At 37.0% G+C, this 24,335-nt stretch overlaps 2 protein-coding genes across 2 annotated transcripts in view; one reads left to right on the forward strand and one right to left on the reverse strand.

The window, feature by feature from the left end:
* Positions 1–12,461, forward strand: part of DNAH7 (dynein axonemal heavy chain 7) — a 110,679-nt gene extending 98,218 nt beyond the window's left edge. Inside the window, exons 54-64 of the mRNA XM_074145819.1 lie at positions 724–900; positions 1,962–2,123; positions 2,882–3,082; positions 3,833–3,994; positions 5,207–5,392; positions 6,123–6,260; positions 6,982–7,212; positions 8,241–8,393; positions 10,231–10,408; positions 11,768–11,871; positions 12,255–12,461. Coding sequence (XP_074001920.1) covers positions 724–900; positions 1,962–2,123; positions 2,882–3,082; positions 3,833–3,994; positions 5,207–5,392; positions 6,123–6,260; positions 6,982–7,212; positions 8,241–8,393; positions 10,231–10,408; positions 11,768–11,871; positions 12,255–12,461 — 1,899 coding nt within the window. The remainder of the gene's footprint in view (positions 1–723; positions 901–1,961; positions 2,124–2,881; positions 3,083–3,832; positions 3,995–5,206; positions 5,393–6,122; positions 6,261–6,981; positions 7,213–8,240; positions 8,394–10,230; positions 10,409–11,767; positions 11,872–12,254) is intronic.
* A 201-nt stretch (positions 12,462–12,662) lies between these two features.
* Positions 12,663–24,335, reverse strand: part of SLC39A10 (solute carrier family 39 member 10) — a 28,145-nt gene continuing 16,472 nt past the window's right edge. The window contains exons 6-10 of the mRNA XM_074145188.1: positions 23,587–23,707; positions 21,644–22,012; positions 19,771–19,851; positions 17,796–17,986; positions 12,663–15,833 (exon numbers count right to left, since the gene is read on the reverse strand). Of these exons, the coding sequence (XP_074001289.1) occupies positions 15,675–15,833; positions 17,796–17,986; positions 19,771–19,851; positions 21,644–22,012; positions 23,587–23,707 (921 nt within the window). The 3' untranslated portion in view covers positions 12,663–15,674. The remainder of the gene's footprint in view (positions 15,834–17,795; positions 17,987–19,770; positions 19,852–21,643; positions 22,013–23,586; positions 23,708–24,335) is intronic.

Here is a 24,335-nt window from a genome sequence, read left to right on the forward strand (position 1 = left end):
ATTAAAAAAAATTATACTGATTGTGACTAAAGTGGTTGAATTAACATGGCTATTTGAAACCTTTAGCACTTCTTGAATTTCATGTTCAGAGATTACATGTTAGTGTCACATTTGCAAATACTGTTGTATTTCTTTAAAAGGGAGGTGGTTACTGTAAAATACTCTAGAGTGTGTCCAGAGATAGAATGAATGGTGATATTTAAAAGAATTATATCTGTAAGGATCAAAGCATTAAGCTGTCATTTTGTAAACTGTCTCTCATTTTGGTACAGAGCCCAGTTAACTTCAGTGGGAAGTTTAAACACCAGTGTGTACCAGACTGCTGTACACAGCAATTTTTTAAACCGAGATCTTAACACCTTTGAAAGGTGTTGCATTATGAGACTTGAAAATTGAAATCCTCTCCATAATCCAGATGGAGTAAGTGCAGAAAAAAATCCACCTTCTGATACCAGCACATTAGCCTGTCCAGATATGGTGACAAAATGAGATGATGGATAATTTGTATAGGACTTCCACTTTCAACCCACTTAGAGCATCTTTGAGCTTAAGGCCTATTTTTTGCCTGGATTTACACATATCAAATCATTGATTCCTCTGGAAATGTATCTAATTTTATATGCAGGGATACTGTCCTTGAAATTTATATTAAAATGTTTAGAGTAATATATGTTAATCCTTACAAATAGGACACTTTAATTCTTTTTTTTTTTTTTTTTTCAGATAATACCAATGGTGCAGGATTTTATCATTCATAACCTGGGGCGTCCATTTATTGAGCCACCTCCGTTTGATTTGTCAAAAGCGTTTTCTGATAGTCACTCTTGTACGCCACTGATATTTATACTTTCTCCTGGTGCCGACCCCATGGCAGCCCTTGTTAAGTTTGCTGATGATCAGGTATTTTAATACGTCAGGCTTTTTAAATATAGTTGATGCTTGTATGTGTGTGTGCGCGTGCACGTGTATGTTTGTATGAGGCAACAAATGTTACTTAAGTAGAAGTTGAAATGCCAAAGTAAGCTCAAACTCCTGTTTTTAACTGCTCAAAAACATGTTAAAATTGATCTCGTGATTCTCTTTAACACAAAGCACTAATTAATGCAAGTGGATTGTTTTTAGGAATGAATAATTTGTCTATTGTTTATAAGAAATTGCATTTTAAATATTTTTAGCCTATTTTATAATGTGATGTCATGATCTATTTAACTAATTAGTTTGTGTAATCTCAAATGGAAAAATGGAACAAAACCATAGTGGATTAAATGTTAATTGTAAGGAATCTTATCTTGAAAATGTTATTTTTTTCCTAATAAGCATTTTTTCTCATTTTTTCTAATAAGCATTATGTGTAATATATTGGTTAATTAAAAAACACTGTGGTAATATAGGACCTTACGATCTTGGGTGGCATTTACTCCTCAGAATTCAAATAACGATTTTTGTTGGCTTTGACCAGCATTATTATGGCATTTAAAACAAAAAAGTCCCAACAGCCTAAATCAGTTCTTATGTAGAAGGGTGCTGTTATACTACTAGAAAGTTGCTGTTTTCTGTTAAGATGTTTTTCTTGCATTTCCTGACTATTACTCTGTCAGAATTCTGTGCTGTTGAGAATGACAGACATACTTCAAGTCTCCAACCACCAAGCTGTAAATGTATCCCGCATTTTATAATAGGTTGTCTACAACTGTAAAGAGCATAGTGTTTTCAGGAATATTTTGAAACTGTCAGAATTTTACAGTTCTGGATTGAATGGATGAGTAGTTGAAGCTTTTCACTGGAAAATAGATAAGAGGTTTTTGTCACCTGGAATGACATGAAAAAAGATTTAAACTGTGCTTTAAGATATACTGTACATTAAATATTTCAAGGATACATATAGATGTGAACTTTCATAATGGAAGGTTTTTGTATTTATGCGATATTATACTTACATATAATATGCTTTCTATATGCAGGGATATGGTGATACAAAGCTTAGTTCACTGTCACTTGGTCAAGGCCAAGGCCCGATAGCTGTGAAAATGATAGAGAAGGCAGTAAAGGAAGGAACATGGGTAGTTCTGCAAAATTGCCATCTAGCAAGTTCGTGGATGCCAATACTGGAAAGAATCTGTGAGGTAAAAAGAAATATTATCTTCTTCTTTTAAATAGTTTTGAAGGCATGTCTGATCCATGCAGGCGACTGAAAAGCCAGCTTAGCATACTTCATGGTGATTCCCATTATATAAGGGTAATCATCACATTCTGTCTTTTTCCTTCTGGCTACTGGAGTAGAAAGTGCTCACAAACACTGGGGGGCTGGCCATTCCTTGAATGGTAAATCCCAGCCACTACAACAGTCTCCTCAGGCCAGTAAATTTCATCACGCATCTATCGCTGCAGAAAAACTATATACTAAGGAATTTCACGCTTGAAATGCTTTAAGTTTCCAAAGAGGTACAAGTGCACACTTCTTTCTACCCTCCCCCTGCCCCGCCCTTAATAAACTTAACACATTTCTGATTATACATATGATTACTATAGCCCTTCCCAGAACAGCTGTATGACAGCAAATGGGAAAAGTATACGTTCCATTGCTGTTGTGATAGAGAGCCTGCACTTGGTTTTGTTCATATTTTCCACAAACATGCACAGAGAGGGCAAATTTTAGTTCAAAATACTGAAGTTCTGAATAAAAATACACCAGCTGTAGAAGAGAAGTTGTCATTTGTAACTGTGACTTTCACTATAATCACATATAATCACCTAAGAAATTAAACTTCGGACTGGTATATTTTCCCACTTTAAAAAAAATAATGCTTTAATAATAACAATTGACGTGTATATTAATCTATTGTGCCTTCCACTTGCCTGGCTTTGTATGTGTTTATTCTAGGAGCTAAACCCCGATACAACGCATCCAGATTTCCGAATTTGGCTCACCAGTTACCCATCTGCCACTTTCCCGGTGTCTGTACTTCAGAACGGAGTGAAGATGACTAATGAAGCACCAAAAGGTTTACGGGCCAATATAATGCGTTCGTACCTGATGGATCCAATATCTGATCCTGAGTTTTTCAACAGCTGCAGAAAACCTGTTAGTAATGTATTGTAACTTTGTAAACCAGTTAGAGCAGACCTTGATGACTTTGAATGTACGGTCTGAGGGGAAAAAAGCCTCCCAAATTAAGTAGTTGTCTACCACTGCAATGAAACTGGTTTTGATTACTGGCAATAGTGAAGTAAATTTAATTTTCGTTGTTAGTCTCCTACTTCAATTGAGATTGAGTCAATTGAGATTTTGTGGTACGGCATTAATAATACAGCTCTCTAGTTTTTTAAAAAAAAAAGGTAAGACTGGGGAAAAAATTTTAACCACTCTATTCATAGTTAGATGTCTGTTTGCAAGCATATTTTACAATATTTGTCCATAATTAATGTAGTTCTTCTAAATCAAGTCATATACTTTGTTAAATGGTCTCAACTGAAAAACAAAGTTCCTACCTGAAGTTTTTCTTTAAAGGCCTGAAATCTATCTTGATAATGAGGAAAAAAGCCCAGCAGAAACTGCGTGATGTGATGTTTTACAATACAATGGTGTAAAAAAGTATTCACTGGTACATGGTCTCATAAACACAGCTGTAGGTGTCATGTATATTAATTATATTTGCAGGGACATATAGCGTTAAAAATGAAAACTACCCTGACTTACAAACAGTATGTTATCAGAGCAGGACACGCTGGGGTTTGAGTGACTCAGTGACAGCACTGCTGTGCAGAACGTGAGAAAAAAATAAACTGTTTAAACCAGCCATGAATTATTAATGGTATTGCATTTGGTTTCAAGGCTGAGTTCAAGACGTTGCTGTACGGCCTATGCTTCTTCCACGCCCTGGTGCAAGAAAGGCGAAATTTTGGGCCGTTGGGCTGGAACATTCCATATGAGTTCAATGAGACCGACCTGCGCATCAGCGTGCAGCAGCTGCGCATCTTCCTCGACCAGTACGAGGTACGGCAACCTCTCACAGCTGTCACTGGGCCTTGCTTGCACTTTCTGGGACTGTCAGTGCATGTACCAACGCAGGCTGGGCGCTGCCACAGCAACTGTTTATTGGGGGCAGTGAATTAGAAACCAAGGTCTACTTGCAGTAGTACTAAGCACATTAATTTTACGTGGTTAGTGTACCACGATCAGTATATAACTGATGTGGGAAACTTTCAAATTAAAATTTAGAAGATCTGCCATGAAAAATAGAGCAGTGTTTGTTCCCTATCATTGCTTTATTTATTGGACTCTTATCCTGTGTCTAAGCAGGAATTATGGATTCAGCTCCTGGTGATGTTACTGCAAGGTGTAAAATAGCATACTAAAACACGTAATTGCTAGCTGTGATTCACTGAATGATAGGGATTATTCTAGACCCTGGACTGTTGCAGATTAGTAACAACTTTGATCTATTTGTGTTCAATTTGGCAGATGACGCTTCCTTCCCTTTTGCAGAGCTAGGCAGTGTTTCATAGAAGTCTCTCTGGAATTCGCTAGCAATACATTACACTTCCTTATGTTTCAGCTTCCTAACAACCCGTTATCTCTTAAAAGACTTTTTTCCTGAAAGAAAATTCGTACATGGTAAACAGAATTCTTGGTACTTTTTTCAACTGAGTTGCTTTATCTCAGCATATCACCCACTCTTGCAGTGAATTCCTGTAAATAATTTATCTCTTCTCACTCCTAATTTATTCCTTTCATGTGCCGAAGAGGAGTGCAGCTTCTTCCAACTTTAACTTTAAACATGTTCAATTTTTTTTCTCAAAAAAAAAAATAGAAAATCCCCCAAATTTATGAGCACAGCCATGGCCCTGTGACAGCATACATTTATTTTAGAAGTATGTATAGCCAGAGAAGTAGAGATACTTTGGAAAAACAAAAGTTTTTCCAAAACTTTTGGAAAAGTTTTTCATAAACTTATACTGAGGGAATTCCAGGTGAATTTGGAAATTTTTGGTGTTACTATTCTTCAAAAGAAGCAATGCTGGGTGACTTAATGGATGATTATTAAAGTATTTGAAGATAGGAGATCAGTGGTACAAGCATGAACTAGCAGAAGTAAGTAACGGCTTTTAAACTTTGCAGTGAGAATTCTGGATGACTTCCAAATCAATTACAATTATACCAGAAGTGCTAGGCTGCAGTTCAAATCACTGTCTTGCTTTTTTTCAGGAGGTGCCATATGATGCTCTTCGGTATATGACAGGAGAATGTAATTATGGTGGCAGAGTCACTGATGACTGGGATCGGCGTACACTCCGTAGCGTTCTAAATATGTTCTTTTCCTCGGAAATAATTACAAATGCAGATTATAAATTTGATACAAGTGGCCTTTATTTTGCTCCTCCTGAAGGAGATGTAAGTATCCCAGAACAATGAAGTTATCAACAGCTTATTTTTTTCAAAAATAGATCCATCTTTACTCACATTGATATGTGCCTCAGTGCTTACTGCCGTCACTGTTTACTTTTGTGGCTTAGTCTCACATTCTATTAGAACTTGTTTCAGTGACTTCTAAGAAATTACAATGGTGCAAAACCCCACCCCATTTACTACCAAATAAATTGACTTTGCTTTCTGTGTGTCAGCCCGTTTAGGGAACAATAAGGGAGAAACCCAGCCTGCTGAAGTTAAAAGCATTATAAAATAGACGTAAGAGAATTAGTTGATTGTATCTGCTGGAGGTAGAAAGGACATAGTAATCAGCTTAATTTATCACACAGGGGAATAACGTTACACATCAGCAAAATGCCTTCAGACACGTGGCAAGCAGTGGGCCCAGTAAGGGGCTGCAGCCGCTTGAACTATGTATCTTACTTTGTAAGAGAATTTCCAACAACTGTCAAGAAATTTTGTGACAAACTATTTAAGCAAAGACAATCCTGATTTCAGGGTAAGAGGACAGACTGAAGGAATTTGTAAGGCACTTGTATTTCCTTTTTATATCTTAGTTTACACACTGTGTTCATTACACTAGTGAAGTTTGTAGTGGTTTTGAGACAAAGTTTGCAGCCTCTCATAGGTCTGTTTGGCTGTTTATGCATCTCCTTTTAAGTCTGCAGTATTTTTTTATTTTCCTTTTTTTCAGTACCAAAGCTATATTGAATATACAAAGACACTTCCACTGAATCCTTCCCCAGAGATATTTGGAATGAACGCAAATGCTGATATTACCAAGGATCAGTCAGAAACGCAACTGTTATTTGATAACATTCTTCTCACACAGGTATGTAAAGAGTAAAAGTCATGCACCGTCTTACCATAACTTTCTACTCTATCTCCACATGACTGTGTTCAGATTTTTTTTTCAGTTTTTACTTACTGTGTTGTAGCTCCACTCCGTGAAATTACTGTTCCACTTAATAATCTTTTAAGGCTTTTTTTTGGTTTTGTATTTTTCCTGTCTGTCTTTCTAAGGAAACATAGCTTCTGTGATTGTATAGTCGGTTTGCATATCTTCTACTCCCCCAGCTTTTAACAATTTTCAACTTCCTTGGCCATTTTTAGTCCAGTTTGTAAGCCAGGTACAATTTAGGCATACTATAGTTCCTGTAAGCTTCATGAGAAAAATTAAGAGCTGAATATAGGGAGCAAGAGGGACATGGAGTGACAGCGAGACAGAGCTTGGCACCGCTATGTGCCATTTGACAGCACCTGGCCAGACAGTGGTGCTGATGGGTACATCAGAAATGGGGGGAGAAACACTGGTTTACAGTGGAAGTGAGATTTCAGCAAAAATGCGAGGACACAGATCTGTAAGAAACCACATTTTGTCAGGAAATTTCTGAAACAAATTAATTTCAATCACAGGGGAAGAGGGTTGGAACTGTAATGATCTTTTCAACAATGCCTTTGTAACAGCTCTCTTTTCCTGCATTTTAACTACTCGCTCTTCTGCATCCTCTCTTTTTTCCTCAAAATAAATCCAAATTTTTGGCTCTCTCTAGTCTCAGGCATCTGGTGGTGGTGCAAAATCAACCGATGAAGTTGTTCATGAAGTCACAGGTGACATCCTGAGCAAACTCCCTCCAAATTTTGACATTGAAGCAGCAATGAGAAGGTATCCAACCACTTATACTCAAAGCATGAATACTGTGCTTGTCCAAGAGATGGGACGCTTTAACAAGTTACTACAGACAATACGGGACTCCTGTGTTAACATCCAGAAAGCAATAAAGGTGAGCTGAAGATAACCTTTGAAGGCATATACCTAGAACCTAGAGTCAATCTCTGAGCTATTGATGCAAGTACCTTAGAGAACTGACCCTGAAGTCTGATTCAGGTTGGTCAGTCAAACACTTTAAAGAATCCACATTCCAGACTGATCTATTGTTCTGTATCTTAAAAGTGACAGGAGTACAATGGAATGTAAAAGAACTACTGTGCCTACTGCAGAGAAACCAAACCAGAAAGTTTTTAACTGCAGATTTGCTAGCAAATAAGACAAGCAGTAACTATATTCACATCTGTTTTTCTGCCTCACTGTCATGAAAGAGTGAAGCACCTCACACAATTTCTTACAGATGAAAATAGATCTCCTCAACACCTCAAATAGCAAAATTACTCCCAGTGAGGATTCTAGTTAAGATATCACAGTCTAAAATCAATGTTTGTTGTCAGTAGGAATCAAAAGCTACAGCTGTGCAAAATACAGGAAAAAGTCAGTTTGGGTAATTTTTATTTATCCTATTATAGCTTAAGGCTGAGGAGGCATTTAAAAACACACCAAACCAAACACCACCCCTCTCCCTTTGGTTAAAGCCAAACTACAAGCTGAAAAGTCTACCACTTTAGAATAAGACACTTGCAGCAATGTATGTTGCAGAGTTTTAAGAAAACTTTAAATAATAATAAAAAAGAGCATTTATAGTTCGTAAAATTCAGAAGTGCACTGGGAAGACCACGTTTCTGAGGAACGATGGCAAAGGAGAATTTTCAAGTATGGGCAGCTTGCTCCAAGAAAGGCTAGGGACCTTTTCTCTGACCAATCTAGTGACTACTGGATCAGACAGAAGACTGCAGGAACTTTATGAAATCCATTATGTCCACTCTTTTTGTTTTCAGTGTTGCTCCTGTCTGACTGACTTACTGACTTACTAAAAGCTCATAGCATCTGTTGGACAAAGAGCTATGTTGATTTTTAATTGTTAGAGCAAGGCTGTTAGGCAAAGCGTTTTGACATCTTCCTTTCCCAAATTTCTTTTAGGGGCTAGTAGTGATGTCTGCTGAACTGGAAGAAGTGGTAAACAGCATTCTGAAAGGCAAAATTCCAGGACTATGGATGAGTAAATCTTACCCAAGCCTTAAGCCTCTGGGCAGCTACGTGACTGACTTCCTTAACAGACTGAAATTCTTACAGGTGAGCACACCCCATTTACGCAGTTTCGTTCAATGCTGCTTGTTATTTTTGTCTATTGATGTCAGGTGACACCTCCACAAGTGAACACACATGCACAAATTACTTCCACTGAATAACTGACAGGTAAAGTTCAATGAATTTGTGCATCTGTTTTGTATAGCTGTTTGCTCATCACATCATCTAATGAAGCACTACATTTCGCCACATACCCTGCACCTCATAGAGTGTGGTAGTACATCAGTAATACTGTGTGACAGAGTTTGCCTTCTGAAGTGAAATTAATAAGGGCCTCTTAAACTGCATATAGATCTGGTGGTGATAATGAAGTTTAAAATAGAACTTAGGAAGATACTGTTGAGTTTCTTTTCCGGTGAGCAAACTTCAATTAGTAAAACATTTTAACACAAAATCTTATGTTGAAGTCAAATACCAAGCTTTCAGTAGAGTACTGGAGAAGAAAGCTGGGTGAGTCAGGGAGAGTCAGTTGGGGTTCCTTCACCTGTAAAATCTGCAGATTCCAAAAACTGACTTTAAATGTAATATCCAGAGTCTCAGCACCATTCTTACTGAGCCACCACATGCCTTAGTAATCTCAATCAACTGAAGAAAACCAATCTCAGAGCAGGTTGCCTACTCCATACCTGTTGTAAGAACAAGTCCCAGGATTGACGAAAGATCTAGGAATAAATGGCATAAGTAAATAAATAAAAAAAAAAATCAAAATCAAAAGAAGCATCCAGTTTCAGGTCTAGAATGGTATTTACAAAATCTGCACTTCCAGAGAACCTCTATTTTATGGTTTTGGACAAACATCACCCAGGCAACACACTCCAGAAACTTCCACTTTGATCTGCAGCAAGCCTGATAGCACTATGTGTAAAGAACAAAAGTGCCATTTCTTAAACAGAATCCAGGACAGAAATTAAACTTGTACTAATGGAAAACTGCCAGTAGCTATGAGGATGATTTTTTTTTTCTTGGGAGGAAAACTACTTACTAGTAGAGACAAATATTTTAGTTGTCTTCATTGTAATTCTATGCAGCGGATAACTGTAGCAAAAAACTTTTAAGACATTATTCAAAACTGATGTTTGCAATGCAACAGACCTCACATATATTACAATGAAATCCAGTGAATTTTGGCATTTTTAAAAATAATTTTTATACAGAGATAGCCACAGCGTAAACTATTAAAAACCCCCACAACAACAATCAAACAAACGGACCCCAAAAAACAACAACAAAACCCCTCCTCACCCCCCAAATCAACAGAAGTTTGATTAGGTGGCATATCCTCCTCAGGAGGAAATCCTCCCTCCTCATATTCAAATTGCTGAACCCACTCACAACATGTGACTTTGGCACTGGAAGGGAAATACGGGCCTTTGAAAGAGAAAACAGCCTGCAAAAAATCTGTCATTTGCACAGAGAAACGAAGGTGAATCCTGAACAGCCTTCAGTTCAGGAGAACTGAACACTCATTTGATGAACTTAGAGGGATGATGCATGTTTAACTGACTTATTCAGACTGAGTCATTAACATAAGCTAAGAGTTTCCAGGCAACAGTGTTGGGGATTTGCTGTGTGGTTTTTGCTTGGTTGTTGGTTTTGTGGGGGATTTTTTTAAAACAGAAGCTAGTGACATTTTAAACAAGTTTAAAAGATGTCAGCCACCCAGAACTCCACTGCTTTCAGAAAAGACAAAGACAATCCTGAATTCACAAAGGAGAAATTGCTGTTATTATAGAAGATACTTGCTTTCCTAAATAATAATACAAAAAACTAAAGACATTACAGTTGTTTTTTTTTCCTCCTCCTCTCTCTTTTGCCGCCGCAGCTGTGGTATGAAAATGGACCTCCACCAGTCTTCTGGATTTCAGGATTCTTCTTCACTCAAGCATTCTTAACAGGTGCCCAGCAGAACTATGCCAGAAAATACACCATTCCAATAGACCTACTAGAATTTGACTATGAAGTGCTAGAAGACAAGGAATATGAAATTGCTCCTGAAGATGGTAATTAAATGCATGACAATTATCTGCCTTTGCTAATGTGTTCAGAAGTTAACATTAATTTGCAGACTCAGAGTTAGGCAATTAAGTTAATGGTTTCAGCTGGAAAACATACACAACTGCACTGCTCCCCATGAGATGCACAAAAAAAAGAAGAGGCAAAATACTATTTAAGTCCTTAAGAACTGCTGAGATTAGTTCACCTCCCGGATTAGCATGCAGATATAAACAAACACCAACAGAGGACACTCCTTACCTCAAACTTCCCCAAACAGATCAGACTTTCAAGAGATATCTAACTTGCCTTTTTCCCCCCCACTTTATTTCACTCCATTAGCATGTATGTCTGAAGATGCGTATTTTCCTAAGCCAAGGAAAACCAAACACTTAGTCAAGAAGTTGGGTAAGCTGCTGTAACTACCCTAGAAAAATATCTTATGGATATGATCACAATGTGCAACAGGGGATTGCTCTACGGGGGAAAAGCCCTATTTTTTATCAAACCACTTTATTATATATTACGTACCTTAGGTTCTAGCTGCAGATACTTTTGGTAGCTTGCCAAACAGATTAAATGGAACTGTTTTTAATACTCTTTTTAATACTTTTCTGAGGATCAGTTTGACTGGAAGTTGTGTAAAAAGAGGGGCTTGGCAGGTTGGCTGGGAGAGCCACATCCAGTCCCTTTCAAGTCATTTTCTGTTGGGGCAGGTTTATAGAGCAAGAAGTTGCAAAAGTTTGATGAAAAACAGATGTTGCTGTAATTCACTGTTTTCTTCTGGAGAGCTGATGGAATGACAGCTGTTATTCTGTCATGACAGTATAACATGCCAAAATAAAGTTACTTATGTTTTTTAAGCATTTAAGGATTTTTTTTTTTCACTTTACTCCTTTAATGAGCCTCTTTAGAAAGGTATAAGCAAGTGGTAATTTGGAATATAAGCAATGAAATAATGTGAAGACTAAGTAGTGAAAGTCTTTTTATATGATCAAATCTCCAAGTTTGGAAACATTAAAGCTGATAGTACACAGTACATACAGAAAACTACAATAATGACAACTGTAAAAATAGCTTAGAATGATTTTTAACCTCCGTCACTCAAAAAGATTGGATATGCTACGATACCACTAGACATTGTAACTTTATAAATCTTTATTATCATTACAATTGTATGAATTGTAATACAGTATAAGATTGTGTTGTACTCAGAGTTATTTGATCACTACTTGGAACACATAATATTGACAAAAATTCCCACACAATCACCTGGCAGTTAGCAGAGTGCGCTGCACGAGCTGCTGCCCTCAGCTAGAAGACATTTTCAGTTTTTTGTAACACGGTATCTTTTCCAACTAATTCAGGGGTCTACGTTCAAGGATTGTTCTTGGATGGAGCACGCTGGAACAGACAAACTAAGCAGCTTGGAGAATCTCATCCAAAAATCCTCTATGATACAGTACCTGTGGTCAGTATTTTTCATTTAGTGACATTTTATAGTATGATATCCCAACAAATACTGTAGTCCTGAAGGAAGTAACATGGTAATTCTTAAAAAAAATTTGGAATCGAAATGTTTTGTGTTGAAATAGAAATCCTCTGGATTCAAGAGGAGCTAAGAATCCTCTGCTAATAATGACAGTGGCAGGAAGTTTGGTGTTGCATATTTTGGGAGAGGAAGCAATCTGCTAAGAAAGAGGAAACAAGAAACAGGTTTTCAGGGCTATCTGTTAAAAAGCAAACCAAAAAATCAATGTCAAAATGCTTTGGCCAAGCCAAGACTGCTTCCCTCCTTTTTTTACTTAATTCTTTTCATCTCAGTTGAAAAAAATATTTTATTCTTTACTGCAGATATGGCTAAAGCCATGTAAGAGAGCAGACATTCCACAGCGACCAAGTTACCTGGCCCCGGTGTACAAAACCAGCGAGAGAAGAGGAATCTTGTCAACTACAGGTCATTCCACCAACTTTGTGATCGCAATGACTCTCCCTTCAGACAAACCGCAAGAGCACTGGATCAGACGGGGGGTGGCGTTACTATGTCAGCTTAGCTCATAAAACTATCACAATTTATGGAGGTAGGTGCATTTTCCAAATCACTTATAAGGGATGCATGTCAGTCCTGAAATGCTACGTAAAAAGAGGAATCAAAATGAGTGTGTTTACAATGTTGCATTTGTGCCTTAAATGATATTTGAAACAAAACACTGAAATATAAAGGTGGACAATAAAACCTTATAAAAACCAACAAAAATATTTGCTCCTTGAATAATTTTATTTTCTGAAGGCTCCTTATTTATAAGGAACATACATAAAATGAACACAACACTGTTGACAATGAACAAAACAGCATTTGATCATTTCCAGCTTTATAAAATTTTTAAAAATGATTTAGTTATAACAAAAAGACTGATAGCTCAGCAAGTTATCTTATAGGACCATAATCACATTTTAAACCATAGACTCAATTGTTAATGGGAGGGGAAAGAAAAATAAAAATAAAAAAAAATAATCACACTGCATCTAGCAACTACAATATTTTCTAAGCATAATCACAGCGGATTGAGTGCAATGTGATCTACATCAAAAGTCATATGGGATGTCACACAGTGACAGCATTGTAATATACAAGTAACATTTATGCCCTCCAACAAATGCAAGTTAAATGAGACTCTGGATTCAAGCAGAATGGAATGTTGAAGCCAAGTAGAAATGTAGTGGAATTCAGATTGTCTGTAACATGACTCAAAAGTGTACATTAGAATCATTTGGAATTCAATACTGGTAGAAACACATCGAAGAAGTCACAGCTGTTACACTGCTCTTCATAACTTGTAATAAATACTAGAAAATAAAAGGAAACAACCCATATTTAATGAAAAATACAGTACCTACCTTCAAGGACCATGTTTTTCCCTTGTCTGAAGATGGTCTTGGAAGGAAGTTAACTATTTTCCTACAGAGGCAGTGTGTTAAGCTATAACCATATTCCAACTAATACAAAAGTAAATATACTACCTGAAACACAGAAATCTTCATTTGAAAAGAATTAAAAATGATTTGACAACATATCAGTTCAACCACATAATGACCCCCTTATACTTGACAGAATTAACAGAAAAGGAAAATTAAGGGTCAGTTTAATACATAAGAAACATAGGTTGTTTAAACTTAGATGCTCAGAAGGTATCCAGTGAGTTAAGCCTCTTTGAAAATGGTACTTAGCGACCTAGTATCGGCACTATAAAAAAATGTCACCCAGGACCTTTATACTGCAGAAATTCAGTTATCTGAAGCTAACAACAGGGTGTTTGCTAATTATGGTCCAACAGTAAACATGTTTAAACGAGAAAACAGAAAACCTGAGTTCAGAGCATGAAATGGTTGCATGCCTGAACTCTGGGCTTTTGGCTTCTTCACTGAAGAAACTCTGCCCTTCTTTGAAATGGACCCTTAATACTGTTTCTTGATACTGCATTAGGAAGAAATACTGGCAAGAACCGACCAATATCTTTAAAATACATGAGCTGCTCTCCGTAAAAACTTAATTGACCAATGAAGCTTCAAAAAGTAAAGGGCCACAGGAAACACATTAACTTGAAATGGAATGAAGATACCAACTGGCTCTCATTAAAGGCGTTAGGATCAGTGTTTTTAGCAGCTACACTGGCACCAAGCAGATTGAAACAAATCTTACAGCACATAGTCAAGATACAGCTTTTACCTGGCATTCACATAAAAGAAGACGGACTGTATGTTTTAAAAAAGGCTACTACCATGCTTAGGACTGGTACTACAGAATCAACTTCCACTCTTCACAAACTCACAATTTTTTTAAGGAGATGGGTACAAGAAGATCTAACTCATGTCTGGCAACATAAGCAAATCGGCACAATCCGATCCAGGATAGCTGATCCCAGCAAGTTAAGGCCCAAATTGTCAGTCTATCCTTCCAAGTTACACATACCACGGATCTACCACATCTGCTTTTTAGTAATCTAATTTAAATACCAAAATTGTAAAAAAATATCATAGAAATGAACTCCTTTATGCTGGAAGTAGAAATCTTCTTACAAACTCTCTACTGCCAGAAATGGCTGGTGCTACAATGTCTGATACCAAGGCATTGTAGAAACAGGTTTTGAGCTGATAGTACAGTATCGTAAATAACCTACCAGTACTACAAACACAGAGCAGAATTTAACCTTTGTGCCCAGGTTCAGTAACCAGCATCTTGCACTTTGGATTGTTTTAACATGAAGAGGAGAAAACTCTACAAAATAATTGTTAAAAAATGGAGAAATTCCCACATGGATTCTCTGGTAAAAGAGTTTTGCACAAATTCACAGCCACAATTCTTCAGTAGTTTATGCTGCAAGTGGCACACAATACATGTTTAGCATCTGTAAAAAAGAACCAGAAATAGCTCAATAACTCCAACATCAGGGATTTCCCCAAACTAACACTAATTCTACTGCATTTTGCATTTTCCTACGAATATCAAGGAACAAACATCAAATAAATCTTGGTCAGGAAAACACCGTCAAACTGATCCTCAACAGAATATAGCACTTTGCAGTGTATATTGCAACAGCCTGCCTTCTTACACATGGAGTGCAGCTTAATGCATACTCTAAGAATTTTAAACAGAGTTTAGGTTTTGGGTTTTCAGTCATGTGCTGTTGTAATACTTAATAATTCAAGTTGCCACTATGCAGAAGAATCAGCACAGAATGAATATATATATACACATACACGCACATATATATATATATGCATGCATATATCTATCTATATATAGCTCTATACGTATATATAGATATATATGCACGCTACTTAAGACTTATGTGGCACTAAAAGCTTACTCAGGTTTGTTGCAGAGGTCTGAATTTTAGCTGTAACATTTTCTGGGTTCTATTCAAATGTGCTAATGAAATGGTATTTTCCCAAATGAGTAGATGATTCACTATATTATTTTTTTTCTTAAGCAAGCAGTGCTTCCCATATAGTACACTGAACTTAGCATTTATTTCTTATATTTAGTATTTCCTAATTGTCAATCACTTGAGTTTAGAAGATGCATTGGGTAATCTCATCTGATTGGAATTAGAAAAAAAGGAGAAGTTAATCTAGAGAGAAATGAATATTCTGTACTTGTGTAAGTAGTGCAAGCCACTGCTTTTCCTCTGAGCAATGTGCATACAGTGAAACAGTGCAGACTCAAAGCCATACAGTAACATTATTGTAACCACAGTGATTACCAGAATTAGGTCAAAACTGGATGTCAAGCACAATTTTATCTTCATAGAGGGCAATCACCAGCATGATGGCAAATCCAAGAAGCAGGCCTAGATTCTGAAGAATGAACTGCCCCACAGGACAATAACCATGCTCTTCATTATCTCCATCTCCATGAAGCATTTCTGGAAGCTAAAAGGAAAAACAGTTTAGAAAGTTATTTCACATCTATTCCATTTATACACAGGTAAGTTTACAAGATGATATTGTCAAGAATAAACACTCCAGGATTCAGTTAAAAAAACAATACATTAAGACATAGCTAAAACTCTACCTAACCCCTACCTAACCAAACCCCATATATCATGTATTCACAAAACAAACTAAAAATGCCTTTGCTTATGACTTTTTTTTTTTTTTAAACTTTTACTGGATCACACATCTACTTGAAGTTCCTCAGATAAGGACCAGCCCAGCATTCTTCCGAGTTCTGCTCTTTTGAGTTCTTTTACTCAATTAAGTGATGCTCAAACATAATAAAAAGCTTTGACTATTGCTACAGTAATTATATTGCTATAAATATACCCCATATAATGCCTTTGCTGATTAACTCAGCCATTCATTTGTCATGTTATATGCTTACCCATATTTACACACATTTCCCTTTTAAATATGGGAATAATAGCTACAAGTAATTCAAGAGAAATTCTATATGAAGTTATACAAAATTCTGAAAGCTCTGGATATTCCTTATATTCCTCAACTATGAAGGAAAGTCAAATAGTACTGACAAAAGCAACAAATAATAGCGGTCTTGGAAGATGTAAAAGTAAATCTTATGAAGTGTCTTACAAAGCCACCCATACAGAACAGAAATAACTTAAAATGTTTAACAAATAAATTAATTCAAGAATGCATAAGGTAAACAAAGGAATTCTTTCAAGACACACTTAGTACAGAAGAACACAGAATACAGAACAAAACAGGAACCTCAGGTAGTTGCATCACAAGTTTCTATTTATTGCTCTTCATTCGGTGGGCTAAAGTAGTTTTCATTATTACGAGTATCTGAATACTGCACAGGAGACAATGACAAATCACCAGAGCATCAAATCTGCTAAAAAACCCAAATATATTACCCATCTGTCTTATACCTCTTTCAAAAAGAGACATAAAGCTGAAAATGAATAATTGAGTATTTAAATATAAAAAAATATACTGGTGTGAAAAATGTTTAACGCCTATACAATAGACCAGGCAGTTTAACAGCAAGCACTACACCAAATTACAAAGTACTGTAAAGTCATTAAGAATAAATGAAGTAATCACAGACTTTACTGAATATTGCTATATAGCTCTCATGTTGACAGGCAAGATTTGTTGCAGAACTATTTTCTTTTTAATAAATCAGAGTTGTGTTCACCAAGTAATACAAAACCTAATCAGAGAATTGTGCTAGAATTGCTGCTGCCAATTCTCGCCTTAAGTTTTTTGAATGGAAGATCTGCATGTAATAAAGTTTTATAATTAACTTCTACAGAGCCATAATATTGCTGTTCCAAATCTAAAGATGCTCTTAAAAAACTAAAGACTATTCTGGCATCTATTTCAAAACCTAGGAAGAGCACAGTGCTCCGTCTCCATAACTTCCAAGGTTTCTCGTCATGGACATGAAAAGGTAGAGTATGATGAGCAGAAGCAGAAGTCTCAGCTATGGATAGTGACAGCTGCCATGTGTCTCCAAATCTGTGGAACTGAAGAGCAAGTAAAAAACGCCTTTAAGACAGAAGAAAAGGTTATTTAACAGTAACCAGTACTATGGGCACACTCCCCATCACTGTCTTCAAAATGCTTATGTATTTTTACTGTTGCCGTATCTGAAGAGGCAGGCTCATGCTCCTCTTCCTCGTACTCAGAGCCTGAGTATGAAGGCAGAGCAGGCCAGCGCCACTTTGCTCTCCCTCAGCTGCAGAATCCCAGTGTAGAAAGGGTCCTGGAAAAGCCCTAAGAGGGAAGGAGGAAGGTGGAAGGATGCTGTACACTGCAAGAACTTGTTACTGGCAAAAAAACCCAACCAAACCTTCCTGGTGCCATTTCAAGTCCTAGGGTTTATGCATGGAATGCAAAAATGCCACAGAATTATAACAATCTTACCATGTCAACCAACGCCACATAGAGGAACATGCCTGCAGTGATTGCAAAGATCCACAAGGTGATGTTATTAGCATACTGTCCCACCGCTGTGCCTATCAGCATCCCTACGTACGCCATCATGGCAGACAGGAGGTTGTACACAATAGCTTGCTTTACTGTCATACCCGCTTTAAGAAGCACAGCAAAGTCACCTAAAATGGAGACAGAACACAGGGGTTTACTATCAATGCTTCTCAGGAGAGTAAGTAGATAAATGAGCCTACATTTACTATCTCGCCAATCCAAGGCATTGCTAAAGTGAAAACACTGCTACAGAGGCTCAAAGGAAGACTGGACAACAGGATATGACAACTCTTACAAGAACTGTACTTCTGTGCAGCAATCTCTCGATTACAATGTGGTTTAAAGGTGCCTATTCATCGTGCTGATTGTCAGAAAGGTAATAGTGATTAATGGCTAAAGGTAAATGGAGGAGGGAGATCTGGTCCTCCCTCAGAGAACACATCTGTGCGTACAGACTTGTCTTTACTTGACACAAGTTCTTCATGGCACATAAAACCAGAGGCTTAGTTTTGATCAACAGCTGTGAAAATTCCTCTTGGCTATGTACACCTCATTCTGCAAATTCAAGAGGAGGATAACAAGGCGTTAGTCCCCACAGAAGGTGACAATGAATTTCAGAAATACAGCATTAGGAAGAGTTACATTCAGAAAGAATGATTTCACCCCCACGCTGAATCAGTTTGCTTGTTTAAGACATGCCAGGTTAACCTGTTTTATTTTGAATTCAGGACAGCTCTGCTAAAATTGCTGATAGAGGTAGATGTTCTACAAAGGTCTAAATTTTCATCTTGTAATCAGCTGTGATAGTTTACTCCCTTCCAACTGAACTCTTGTGAATATGAGGAGTGGAAGATGATATGCAGTTATGAGGGTAATTAATATAATATTCTCATGTGAAATATGCTAGAAATTAATTGCTCAATCTAGAATCAAAACAAAAATAGTGAACTACTCACTAGCAAGTTATAAACACATCAATATATATAATGGAATCCTTTATATACTGCAGCAGCTTCACTTAACTAACAATTCCGTAGCACCGTTGTCAAACCATGAACATCTGCTCTATTATTTCCCATCTGTGCCTATTACTTACCTTATACTTGGTATCTGCCTATATAAAATGCTTTCGCTCCTCACCCCTAAGGGGTTTTGAAGTACTTGTTTTACCTTACTTTTGATCATTCAGAGCTAGCAGATCATCAAGTAAGCACGCTGTGAGTACATACACAGCTTATCTAGCAAAATTTCACATTCCTGGCAAAAAAGACGTTGACTCCTCTCTCTAGCTGCTCTTTTGTAAGTAAGTCTCAGGGTGTACTAAAATTTCATGCGATGTGCCTTTTGGCTCACAGGAGAACAACAGATTTCATCATGGTTAGCTAACCCCAGGAAATGCTTCAATTAGGGAAGAATCAATGGCACTGGCAACAATTTCTACAGGCTTTACCCTAAATAGTCATCCACACCTCCTGGACTCAGCAACAATTGGTACAAAGCAGCTTCTGAAGATCTCCACGAAGAATCTTACTTATGTAAACTTGTGTTTACGACTGTAACTTCACCTAAGTTTGTGTGAGACAATGCCACACAGGGTTGTGTGCAACTCTCTCTATAAAATGCGGAGGTATAACACCATAATGTAAACTGTATGCTCCTAAAAACATTTTTAAAACATGTTCAAAAAGCTTGACAGAACTGCTGTAACTAGATATGTGCCAAAATAATCCTGTATTATTATTCTCATTGTGTCCTCTGAAGAAATATTGCTCCATTACTCTCTGAAGCTCTGGTCACCCTCGCAGCATCTGCACTGCATCATGCTTATCAGGATGAGTATCACAACAGCTTTCAGATAAATATTTTGTACAGCTGAAGAAACCGAACACATAGAGTTTACAGAATTAGTTACCTAATTCATGGGGAAGCTCATGACAAAACACTGCTATAGACGTACTAATTCCTCCTGTCAGTCCAGCACTAAAAGCTGCTCCTAGGAAAAAAAAAAAAAAAAAAAAAAGAAGATTCAAATGATATTTTACTACTTTCAAGTCAGAAAATTTAATCAACAGATTTTCCAGAGATGACACCCTTCTGTCAGAATGCACAGTCTAATGTTTTTTTTCATTATGTCTGTGTCCTGTCTGTATATAAATTGAAAATACTGGAAGCACCCTGTATATGCATTACCCCTTCATACTTTATTACTCAGTTTATCTGAAAAACAAACCCTACGAGAGAACACAACTGAGCAAAACAGGACCACTTTTACATTTGTAGGAACTCTCAAGTACAAGGGGACAGTTAAGAATGCACATAAGCAACAGTCTAGCTCTCTCCAGGTTGGAAATCCAAACTAATATTTAACCCATAACTTCTCTACTTCCTTTATGTCTATTTGTACAGTACATTAATAAGTCAGACCTGGAAAATAATGAGATAAGATCGGTATAAACCTCGTTCAGTAACTTTTATGTAAGCTAATTTAATTCAATCAACTTTAAATTCATACCTCAATTCTGAGAAAACTGGTATTAAATTTCTATACTGTAGTAGAGCAAGGCACAAGAAGAGCCTGCAGTGAGCAGTTTAAACAGGCAAAATGAAGTAGAAAGAGAAGATATGATCTGAAGACAGAGAGGAAATTTAACTTTCCTCTGGATTTCTCATAACTTGACATATTAAGAAGATGAACATGATTTTCTAAAATCTACATTTTACCAAAGAATCAGCTGTTTGTGCTTGTTACAGGAATATTTAGAAATGGAGTTTCAATACAGTGAAATTCTCAACAGATGGCGCAGTGATCCTGTTTGGCCTTAGAAGCCAGTGTCTAAATATCTTACCTGTTTAATGTGAAAATGAAGCAAAAAGTTAATTTTTACGGACTTCAGTTTCTTCAGAAATTGTTTGGATAAAGTGGAGAAACTGTAGTAGATTCCATTGTTAACTCCAGACCCTAATAAGTAGCTTATCCCCCATCCTTCAAAATGGGTATGTATGTTCCTTGTGCTAGTATTTCAGAACTCTGTGTACTCTTAGGAGCTACCTTCGTAAAAACTTAAAAAGTATGCACTTCTGTACTTTCACCATCATTTTGACTGGTTTGACATGTATTCAAATTAATGTGCTTTACAGTTCAAATCACATTTACAGGTTTATGTGATTCAAAGTTGATTTAATAAATCTAATAAAATGTTTGGGACTTAAATTTCTTCTACATTTGGCTACAAATAAATCTATACTGACCACAAGCCAAAACAGTACTTTGCTCGAACAAAAAATTAAATTATCCTAAGTAGTACTTTTAAAAATTATTATTTCAGTAACCTGATTCATAGTACATTTATTATTTACAACTACTGTATAATTCTATGTATTAATAATAATATAAATAGTATTATAAGTGAATATAATTATAAATAAGACTGAAAGGCAAGCGTTTATTATTCAAAGGCAAATACTAAGACCCAAACAACAAATGTGCATTACATGTGCTCCGTAATTCATAAGGAGGCCTGTCTGCACCTATCTTTATTTGGTAGAGATTGCTACTCGTTACTACCAATCCAGTAATCTTAGTGGAAATACTCACAGAATATTAACAAAGGGAAGACTATTACAATTGATGGCGTTTTAATTTCTGCTCTGAAGGAGATTAAACAATGCCAGTAACCACAGCAGCTAACTGGAAGCCTTACCTGTCATCACTGATAAGTAAAATATTACCAAAGTTACCAAAGGTGAGAAGAAACTGTTGAGAAATACTCAGTGCTTTTGCTTACCGATTGCTAAGCCATCACTAAAGTTGTGAATGCCATCTCCCATAATTACCATCCAAGCAATATTAGCTATCCCAGTATCTTTCAGGTCTTTTCCAGAATGACAGTGGCCATGGGAATGATGGGAATGTTTGTGATGCCAGTGGTGACTGTGTTTTCTAGCTATCATTTTATCTTCGCCACGGCTGTCATACTCTGAATCGTGAAGATCATGCTCTCGAGCAGCATGCGAGACATCGTTGTGAGAATGGTGCATATTGTTGTCCTCTTCTACAGACAAGAAGTTCTTGGGAGGGGATTCCAGCTGGCCATCTAAATCAGTTAGTTCAGTTTCATTGAGTCGATCTTCAGATAAAACTGAGTCATCTGCTCCTACGTTGAAGCCAGTTGGGAGAGACACTGCATTAAATCTTATTTAAAATATCACCAACAACTACTGCATCGTTGAGCTAAGAATTTAATTGCTTTGTGAAAACAAAAAAAAGTATTTTAACACATCCCAATCTAGTAACTTTGTTGTCAATGTTCAGCCAAAAAAAAAATTTCTCACTGCCCCATTTTTTCACTAATTGGCATGTACAGCATATAGAAGTCTCCACTACGAGACAACAGCACTGTATCCATAGCACACAAACTCAGTTTCAGCCCAACCGAGGCTTGTATCTGTAATTTTGCTACTGATGAAGTTTATGGTTCAACATTGGAAAAGGACAGTTGCCACAATGCTAATAATGTCTCATAAGCTGTAGATAGAATCTGAATGGCTAAGGAAGCATTAACTGGCTACTCTCTATGCATGCCCACGCAGGTCACAACTTAGCCTTTGCCGAAGGATCTGCCACTGATGCAACAGATCTTTGAACAGTTTCTGTGTTGCATGCACCTTTGAGTCAGAATGTTGTGTCACATAGTGAGCTCCTTCAATGTAGCTCATTACCCTGCTAGCAAGCAAGGCCATTTTTACAAAGAAATACGCAGTGAGAACAATGCAGAAGGCATATGTGCATGAATATAAAGTCTTCTAGTATTTCTGAAGTGTTAATAAATAAAGGAAACCGGCAACCTATGCTCCAGGAAACTGAACCAGTTGTGGAAAAAAAGCAGTTCTGGACAATGAAGTTACTAGCGCAAAATGAAGACACTTCAAATAGATGCACCACCACCCTCACAGCTGAAAGTCTTTCTATGTCAGTCCCAAATCCCATTTTGAGTTGTTTGAGCGGAGGAGACTACAGTCCTAACTCTCCCTTCTACAAACTATTCAAATTAACAAAATTGCATTTGTATGAATAAAGCCTGTGGATTCTTCATCAACAAATTAATTCAGCAGCAATGCAGGCAATGGAAAGGGAAGTTTATGAAGCAAAGCCCTTCTCCTTCCCCCGCTCCTTCAAGAAGGGTGACAGAGCATTCAGATTGTCATGAAGAAACAGTACGTGAAAGTTGTTTTGGATACTTGAGGAACATTCAGGATACTTGGTTGTATTTATGAAAACAAATTAATTTTGTTTGGCCTTCTCAACCAAACTGTAATTGGTCAGAGGCTGCTATCTTCAAAGTGCACAGATATCCCCTTTCAGGTTGTGTGTGTTCATTTTTGATGTAATTTTTGCCAGGGCTGAGCTAGTCAGGCACAGCTTATCCAAAAACATCCCCAAAACAAACAAATTTAAAAAACCCCAAAGAACCACAGCCACCTAAAACCTGACTGCTTCAGAAGTCTGAGAACCATTTGTATGGCATATTAGGAAGTGTTCAAAGTGCTCTCAGATCTAAGGAAAACAAAATAAAAAGAGACTTAATAGGGAAAGCCTATTAAATCTTATTAACGATGATTTGCATAATAGCAGCAAAACTGTACAAGAGATTACATGCTACATGCCATAGGTTACATGCCATTACTTTGAATCTCGTAATCAGAGAAAATTCTGAAAATAAATGCCTACCTGCAAGGGGTTTGAGCTGAAGCCAGTCAGCATCTGGTCTATTATTTAATTTCTGATCGGAAAGTTTCCTTCCAATTGGTGATTCTTCGGTCTGTTTTTTCTTGCACCATTTCTGCTTACTCTGCAACAGGAAACAGATAACATCTGGTTTGTAAAAGGACATACATGGAAATAAAAGAAACTGAAAAGTTGTCCAAAAAAATCTCTTTAAAAAAGACTGAGTTACTCTCTCTTAATATGCCTAACAGAAGTATGTGACTACAGAATATTAATCTAAGGCTCAGCAACAATATCTATCCCAGTGGAAATTCTGAGCTACCTACCAAAGAATCTCACTCTCACCCACAGACAGACAATATTTCACTTCAGTAACAAAGTACATTATGAAAAGGATTGCTCCAACAGCCCAGAAACACAGGTATATGAGTTATTATATTCGCTTATTTTGTTCAGAAAAACAGGCATGTAGCAAGAACAGCTCCTCTATTTTGCTCAACTTTAAGTTTTACACTCCTATAACTTCCTTGTATTTTCCTTTAGAGAAAAGCTTGCTACTAATCTGCTGCCCATGCGACAGAGAACATAGATTTGCCAAAGCAGCCCAGGGGATTTGATTAATTAATTCATCTCGAAGATATGCTCAGTGTGACAGCTTATATCTCTTTATCGGAAGATCTAAGAAATACCTCCTGCAACACAGAAAATCTTTTGCTGCCTGTACAGCTGAGGCAGCAAGTCTGATGTGAAAA

Source organism: Numenius arquata, chromosome 3 (assembly GCF_964106895.1).
Source record: "Numenius arquata chromosome 3, bNumArq3.hap1.1, whole genome shotgun sequence".
NCBI classification, from domain to species: Eukaryota; Metazoa; Chordata; class Aves; order Charadriiformes; family Scolopacidae; genus Numenius; species Numenius arquata.